Genomic DNA, 8,756 nt, shown 5'->3' with positions numbered 1-8,756 from the left:
GACACCCCAGTGGTATTTGTGTGTGTGTAATCACTCCAGGCAACAAGCACCACAACGCAACCTTTTATTCATTTGGAAGACAATTTTGACATATAAATTAAAGTAGTCATTTGTGCATGTTTACGCTATCATTGCCCTCAAAATAATAAGAGACAAAACAAAACAAAAATCATGAAATTAATACCCCAGAAAAACATGAATTTCCACAAGTACACTTTTGGACAGCAGAGGCATCCAACATACAGTCTGGGGGCCATTTTCATATTCTTGAAATAAGAAATTCACTATTAATGAGATATATAGCTTAAAATGTATTGGCCTACATTGGACTGGTTTTAGCCTCTTTAATGTACAACATGAATCACAGCTTGGACACCCCTGCCTTATACACTGTGTTCCAAATTATTACGCAAATAGGATTTTCGCATCTTATAAACATAAAATGTCTTGTTTTTCAATTAAATTCACAGGTGGCATTGTGTCTTGGGGCTCTTTTGATTACTGATCTCAATCTGGGACAACTGTCATAATTAGTTTGCCAGGTGAGGCCAGTTAAAAGAAAACTACTTAAAAATGATGTTCCACATGATTAAGCATGCCACAGATTTCAAGCAATAAGGGAAAGGAAAAGGATCTCTCTGCTGACAAAGAAGCGTCAAATGTTGCAGTGCTTTGGACAAGGCATGAAAACAGTCGTTAGTACGGTGAAGAAATTTGTGGCTGATTCAGATGACAGCCGGGCTGTGATGTCAGCAAGGGGGTAGCTGAGACATGTTTTGGATCAGAATCATTGGGAGAAAGCTGGTAGGCCCTTTTATTGTCATTGAAGGTGTGAAAATGACCTCAGCAAAGTATGTAGAGTTTCAGACTGACCGCTTTCTTCCACGGCACAATATGAAGAACTGTACGTTCTCTCACAAAATGACCTTCATGCATGACAAGGCACCATCTCATGATGCAAAGAATACCTACCTCTCTGTCGTTGGCTGTTGTGGGCATAAAAGGAGAGAAACTGATGGTTTGGCCCCCCTTTTTCCCCCGACCTCAACCCAATTGAGAACCTATGGAGCAAAAAATCAAGCAAGCGAGCAAAAAAATCTGTGAGGGTGAGGGGCAGATCACAACAGAACAGCAGCTGTGGGAGGCTATTCTGGCATCTGGCAAAGAAATTCAAGCAGAAACGCTCCGAAAACTCACAAGTTCAATGTAAGAATTGTGAAGGTTATATCCAAGAAGGGCTCTTATGTCAACATGTAACCTGCCCTGTGCAAATGTTAGTGATTAAAATAGATATTACTTTCAGTAAATATGACCCCCTGATGCTGCAAATTCAACAAATGACCATTTTCGGTTGAAATTCTTTGAAACTCTGTTGCGCATAATCATGTGGAACAATGCATGTAAAGTTTTTATTTTTTCGAAAAAAATACTGTTATCATGGGGGGGGGGGGGGTCAATAACTTTCAAATTGTACTCTAAAGGTCGATGACTTGAAAATGATGACGACTGTCATTTATCGCGACTAATCAGAGAAAAATATCCGTTGCATAAGAATAAGAATTTGGAACGCGGTGTAGTGTGATGGCTTTCATCTCCAACTAGCAGCGTTGGCTTAGCAGCCTTAAAAAACAATGTTTACATGAAATTAGAATGCTAATTAAATATGTTACATTTGCATATGTGTCATTTAGCAAGAGTAACTAAGAAAGAAGTTGCTTAAGGTGAACTGTATCCTTAACAGAAAACATCAGGGCTCAATTGGATTGTCTCCACCTGCAGAGGTCAAGGGGCAGCTGTCAGGGCTGGGCCAGCTGCCGCATGGCGTCCCCGCCGCACGACATGAAGTGGTAGCCCATCTCAGACGTCACGTCCGAGCAGCCTCGCCGCAGGTAAAAGTCCACTGAGGACCGGTTGGTGTGCAGCACGGTGAAGTTGAGCTGAGTGCAGCCTGCAGCCAGGCCCAGCTGCAGGGCGTCAACACGTCGCGTTAATGCTAACTGTACAACATAACAGTCAAAAGTAATACTAAGAAAGCTAATACTACCCGGACAACACAAACTAACATGTAACATTAATGCTAAACAAACAACACATTAAACAAAGATGACCCAGATAGTTCTAACGCTTACTGGACAAAACAAACTACAACAGTCAACATAACTCCAATGCTAAGATGACATGCTAATGCTAATTGTAGCAGGTGCTCCAAGGCATCACTCACCTGTGCTACCTTGCTCATTAGCGCTTTACCCACACCTTTCCCTGAAAAACATTCATTTAAATGTAAAAACACAAGGTGGCGTATGCTTGTATGCATTGATGAGGGCGACAGCGACAGTATACCTCGGAATTCCGGCATGACGTACAAGTCCTCCATGTAAACGGCCCTCCCCCGCCACGCGCTGTATGAGTAGAAGTAAAGTGCAAAGCCAATCTTGGTGTGACCTGAGAAGAAATATCATATTCATAAATGTCTTTTCTTCTTGTGCACATTGAAAATGCCACTCAACAGTGATGATGCTTTCAATTTGCAATGCAAATAAACAAATAATCTAAATATTTCTGCTTTAAAAATGATACAATGTGTTTCGTGCTAATGCTAACTGGACAACACAAGCTATAACAGTCAATGTGTAGCGCTAATACTAACTGGGGGACAACACAAGCCATAAAGCCATAAAACAGTCCACATGAAGCGCTAAAAGCTAACTGGACAACATATTAAACATAGATGACATACTGGTTCTAACGCTAATTGGACAACAGTCAACATGTAGCAGTAATGCCAATCAAATATTAAAATGATATCAAGAGGTGCTAAGGGCCACAAGAAGGCACATTTTCCTGGCACCAGAGGGTTTCTATTATATGTGGTGATGTCTCGGTGTGTCTGCTGACATTTATAATTAATGTCGTTCGGGTAGCACTTTACCGTCTTTACTTTTGTGCTGCTGTGGCACCTCAGCGATGACGCAGTGGAAGAATGGGTTCTTGGAGAAGCCGTCTTGTTCCAAGTCTAATTATTCAAATGTACACCCAGTTGAGGGACACGTTTATTCTTTTTAGGAATACAAAAAAAAAAACAAAAAAAACAGCGCTTTTTTTTTTTTTACCTCGCTGTGTGATTGTCACCTGCTCTGATGTCTTCTCATACTCGGCCAGCTCCTAAAAGGAACATTAAATGAACATTACATTGAATATTATTGTGCTTGACGCTCAGTCACGTGTGCCTGTGTGCGTTTGTGTGTGCAGTGGCGGAGCCACGGGGTGGCCACCCTTGGTCACTCTCCGGCCACCCCAGTAGCTGGATTTATGTGCTGCGTGATTCAGCACATAAATCTGTTAACCAAGGAGTCTAGTTTAAAACAGGGGTGCCGGTCGGCATCCACTTCCGTATTATGCCCTGCGCGGGTTTGACTGCCATGATGGTGAGCAGAATCCAGACACACTGCTCAGCTATTAACTGCGCTAATAGACGGTCCAAAAGCAGTGGCGGAGCTACGGCCACCCCACTGGCCCAGTGGCGGCTGCTGGTCATTCAAAGAGGGGAAGCTCATTTTTTTTATTGTAGTATCTGCCAGGACGTGCAGCTTGCTAGCAGCTGGAGCTGCTGCGCGAGGCTACTGTGTGACCGGCCGTGAGTGTGAGTGTGAGTGACAGGGGGAGAAGCTCCACAGCTGCCGCTGCCCGTTGGGGACAGAAACCGCAGACTGACAGACGAGAGTTGCCAAACACAACGCTCGTCGTTTTTAACAAAGACAAAGTCGCTGGGAATCGGGTAAAGTCTCCGGATCAGTTCAGAACAACGGGATGAAGAACTTGGGAAATGCTCCGGTGGAGGTTTATACTTGAAGATCGCTGATTCGCTCATTTCACTGTCAATCAAAAAGGGATTCGACAGATCATCCAATCATCATGCAGAAGTCGAGCGTCCGGGCCAGCCCACTGCCCCATAGACCCCCAGAGACGCTGTGTGTCCGATGGGCGGGACAAAGCCCAGCATTTATCCAATGACCGTCCAACTCGCGCTGTGGGACTACGCCTCCCCATCAAAGCTCAGCATCGGGAGGTGCAACGGTGCGGTGGCGCTGCGGGGATGCATGAGAAGGAAATTGTGTCCGGTACCTGGGATCAGTAGCTGATTCCGAACAAATAATTAAGGTATTCTAGCTCATATTTAGTCAATGAAATGTACACACAGCAGGACATATTTCACCACTTTTTTCGGACATTTTAGGGGAAGCTGAGCTTCCCTTGCAGTCTTCGAGCAATCGCCACTGCCTGGCCATCTACACAATTAAGGTACCAACTTATTACCACCCCTATGTGAGTAATGGGCTCACCTTGGCCACCCCAATAAAAAATGTATGGCTCCGTCACTGCATGTACATGGGTGTGTGTGTGCGCGGGCGCGCGTGCGGGTTTGTCACCAGATTCATCCGCGCCACATCCTTGCAGTCGTCCACGTTAGCAGCTCTAATAGAGAAGTCCATGAGGGTCGTCCAGCTTGTCTCGGTAGTCCTGATGGGATGTTCTGTTGTGGAGGATGAATGCTTGCTGTGGAAGCTGAGGCAGCCGTGGGTTGACACACACACACAAATACACACACACACACACACACACACACACACACACACACACACACACAGCGCCCCCTGCAGGGGGGAGGCGAAACATGACATCACAACCCCTCAGGTGATTCAAGACGCTTGCATTTTTTCATAAATGTTTTTTAATCAGAGCTAGTCTGTGTACGAGCTTGATTTTAACCTGCAGTGGCCACGATTAGCCACATGGGGGCGCCGCGACCTCTAAATAACCCACAACGTTGGCTGTGTTTCAATTCGCGCATCTCCACACCTAGTTCATAAGTGCGTTCACTTTGCGAAGTATGACAAAATGCAGTGCACTGGTAAGTACCCGGATGTGGCACTCGCCATCCCCCAGATGGTGAGTGTGCAGCGATGGACCCTCAATAGTCGCCATCTTGGCTACGTAACAGAAGGGTAGGGACTAACTCACGTGGTTGCTATTAACCATTAAAAAGGAGAGAAGAAGATGCAAGTAAATATTGTGGTAAGTGTGCAACAACAGTAGCGCAATGGATTTGTTCTAATAAACTACCAAGAGTTGAAGCAAATACTCTTTTTGCCCTTTGTGAGCTATTCAAAACCACCTGGTGAGATCAAGACCCCTGTCATAGTATCTCCAATGTAAGGCTGGACACACGATGTGTTTATGTCAATGTCGTAAAAAGCCACATTTGGAGTCTGGAGAGGAGAAGGTAGGCGGCTCATTCTAGCTAGCTAGCTAATTAGCTGCCACCAGTGACAGCTAGGCAAAGTGTGTAAAGAAAGATGCAAGAAAAGCTGAACACCAATCGGTGGTGGAGAGTGATCAAACGCTGGCATCGATTGGCGTAGCCTGGGTTAAGTTGTCAAACTGAAACCATTGAGGTTTGACAAATAAGTTTTCATTCTCATGGCAATACAGGACCAAGTGCGTCGCTTGTCGGCTCAGTTCGGGCGATGGCAACCCAACGTGACACAGCAGACATGCAACTGTCGTTGCCGCATGGCATGTTTTTTACGGAAATCGACCGGTATTAATCAGTGGCCGATTGATCGGAGCGTCCCTATTACAAACAAAAGCACTAGTCATGGGTGGAAATAACACGTTACAAATGAAAACACAAGACGCTAACAAGCTAAATAGTTGACGAGTGCCACGGTTGCTCAATGAGTTGAGTCACGGGAAGACCTTGCCTAGCGTTTCGGTGGAGAATTGCATGGCAATGTGCTTAAACCCAACGCAGGAAGAAGCCTAAGCCATTCTGAAAATCTGTATTTCCTTTCAAAATAGACTTCCTTGACCAGGAAATAGTTTTTCTTCATGCAGACAAAAGACTGCTGCTTTAAGTGTGTTCAAAGTGGCTAACAGCTAACAGGGAGAAGGTTGCTTTTGTCCAAACATTTGCAAAAAGTCTGTAGCTAAATATCACCAGGCGGTTGCTGCGGGCTAAAAATAAAAGTCTGCGCTCGTCACAGTGCGTGGCATTCTGCTGCGAGGTGGGCGGGGAGGAAATTAGGTAAAAACGGGGATTTTTCTAAGGTTGCCAGAATATATACGAGCTGCTGCCTGTGCTGCTATTAATAGAAGCTGACGAACGGCTCTTGACACTGAAACCTTGCAGAGCTCTTTCATCAGCAGCCTCCTCGGCCTCCACGCTGACGACAGCGACGACACCCTCAACACATTTGCAGACGCGCACTGCTAGTGTTAGTCAGGCAGACGTGAGTCACCTTTAAAAAAGCAACACAGTTCACGTTTGCTGTGCCTTTGTGTGCCAGATGAATATCAATACATTCAATCCATTGGGCATTGACTTGTGGGTTTTCCTGGGATTAAACGTGGAAGACGGACTCCTCTGAGCCTGTACAGGAAACAACCTCCTCTTCCTGTTTAGTCTGGCATCTGATTGGTCCCTGAGCTGCAGGAGCATTTTCCAAAAGCGTCGGGTCAGTTTATGACAACGCTAAAAAGCGCTTCAAAGTCAACACGAAGCCATGAAAGGGGCGGAAATTCGCTTTCAGAAGTGTATTTAACTCATTGATTGTTATTCTTTGCATTATGCGTCCCCCACGGACAAATACAAGTTGGAGTTAATCTGAGTTAAAGTGGTTTTAGCACTTCCCTCAGTCTGAAAAAGAGACAAGGAAGTGAGCTCATCAGCAGTAAGATAACTAAAAGGAGAGGAGGTCATCGAATAAATGGCGCATATGTCCTTATTTGGGAATGTGCAGCTGTGTGAGCTATTGTGACTCGTTCACGCCATTAAACAATAACGCAGCAGCTACTTTTTAACCAAGGACAAGGAAAGCAAGCATTTTCAGTGGAAGGGACACCTTAATCCTTCACAGTTGACTGTAAATACTGTTTAAAGCGTTTCCTTAATCATTCTTTCTTGAGGGCTTTTTCTGGGTCCAATATTTGTGGTTTCTTGCCGTTTGTGGGTGCAAACAGCAGGGGATCTACTGTATTGTTGTTTATTGTTAGTGTTAGTCTGCTAAAGGTGAGAGAGATTTCCCTTCTGAAGTTTAAGAAGGTTTATTTCAGCAAATGTCATGTACCGACTTGTATATTTTGTTTATTGTGTTGACTTTACCACATTTAGCTTTCTTCCTGCAATCGCTGGCGCTTAAATGGACTGAATCATATTTCCAGCATGTTGTAAGGCAGGGGTGTCCAAACTTTTTCCACTTAGGGTCGCGTACTGAAAAATCAAAGGACGCGGGGGCCATTTTGATCTTTGAAATTTTGAAAACGAGCTCAAGGCAACCCATGGAGACATGCTACTTGTAATATTATTACTAGTGTTATTAGTGGTAACGTTTTCACTTGTTGCATTACGCCTTTTTGCTTGATTTATTTATTTTTTTTACTTTAGCTGTTGGTCGTTGTTAGTTTTGTCACGCGCTACGGTGACACTTGTCGCCTGTTTTAGTTTTGTGCTGTTTTCCATTATGTTGTATGTTATTGCTGTTTACTTGCTCAGACTGTGACATCTCCTGAGCTGGGCGGAGCTACCGGATCCCTGCAGCTGTGTTCAATCAGCTACCTTTTTAGTCTCCTCACCTGCAGCCAGCCAGTGCTGGATTATTCTCCATGTTGGTGCTTCCAGACCATGTGCACTTCTCCTGCTTACCTGTATTCTCCTGTTGCAGTTCTTCACGCTACTCCAACCAGCTAAGTCCACCTGCTGCACCAGACCTCCGTCCAGCTCAGGTGGTAGCTCCAGCACTCTTTAGTTCATAGCTGTTCTTGTTTTCTGCCCACGGTGCCCTCCTTAGTTTTTTGCACCGTCGCCCTGAGTTGCTGTTTTTTGCCTCCTCTCTTGTTCATTAACTATATTTTGAACTTTTGGACTAACCCCTGTGTCTGCATTTTGGGATCCAAGTAACACGGCTCCCTGAGCCTGACAAGTTTTCTTCTTTAATGGTCCAGTATTTTCTAGAATGTGCCGCAGGCCAATAAAAAAAACAAGCTGAGGGCCCCAAATGACCCCTGGGCCACACTTGGACACTCTTTTTTTTTTATTGGGCAGCAGCACTTTGCAGTAATAAAATTACACACGCACAAAAAAAAAACATAACACAGGCAGTTTTTGTCTGTAAATATATATATACTGTAACTTTTTTGCATATTGGATTTTTTTTTTAACAAAATATCAAAATGCCCCCCTGCATCCTTTGATTTTCCATGTGAATAAAAGGCAGTTTGTTTGCCTTCTTGTCGTCACTTCCTCGCATTTGCTTCTTGTAAATGAGGATGAATAACAGGAAGACTTGGGAGGCCAACAGATACAATGACCGCCCGCCTCCATCTGGCTTTCTTTTCCTCACAAACTTGAGACGTTTCCTTCCATGAAACCTGCTGGACTCGCTCAGGAAGCTCCACGAACACCTCCACCACTTTCACTTTGGACCAGCATCGGTGACATCATAGTCACTACCCTGACGAATAAAGTCTTCACGAAAAGAGTTATGCAATGATAAATTCTTGACGTATTTGGACAATCTGACTTTGCAAATGAGCGTGAGAATGAAAGCGCCCTAAAGCAGGTTCTCTATTTGAGAACAATGACAGTTCCCATTTCTCTTCACGCCTCCTTTATTCTGCTGGAACACACTGTATGCTACCCCTGGACACTTAAATAACACGGATTACATATTAGTCATCATTACAATCATAAAGCA

General features: G+C 44.5%; 1 protein-coding gene across 4 annotated transcripts; it reads right to left on the bottom strand.

Moving 5' to 3' along the window:
* Positions 1-51: 51 nt before the first annotated feature.
* On the bottom strand, positions 52-4,616 carry sat2a.1 (spermidine/spermine N1-acetyltransferase family member 2a, tandem duplicate 1). 4 transcript variants are annotated; one of them, XM_054799973.1, is made up of 7 exons: positions 4,431-4,616; positions 3,114-3,165; positions 2,933-3,016; positions 2,344-2,445; positions 2,222-2,262; positions 1,774-1,997; positions 52-1,061 (listed from the first exon to the last, which is right to left on the bottom strand). In XM_054799973.1, the coding sequence occupies exons 1-6, from the start codon at positions 4,491-4,493 to the stop codon at positions 1,797-1,799; spliced, it is 543 nt and encodes a 180-aa protein (XP_054655948.1). In that variant the 5' UTR covers positions 4,494-4,616; the 3' UTR covers positions 52-1,061; positions 1,774-1,796. The 4 variants fall into 4 exon arrangements, with proteins under 4 accessions (XP_054655948.1, XP_054655947.1, XP_054655950.1 ...); XM_054799972.1 differs by having other exon boundaries at positions 52-1,997; XM_054799975.1 differs by having other exon boundaries at positions 52-1,964.
* Positions 4,617-8,756: the final 4,140 nt, after the last annotated feature.

This window comes from Dunckerocampus dactyliophorus, chromosome 15 (genome assembly GCF_027744805.1).
Source record: "Dunckerocampus dactyliophorus isolate RoL2022-P2 chromosome 15, RoL_Ddac_1.1, whole genome shotgun sequence".
Taxonomy (NCBI): domain Eukaryota; kingdom Metazoa; phylum Chordata; class Actinopteri; order Syngnathiformes; family Syngnathidae; genus Dunckerocampus; species Dunckerocampus dactyliophorus.
The sequence above is the reverse complement of the archived record's forward strand: the minus strand, read 5'-3'. Positions and strand labels throughout refer to the sequence as shown.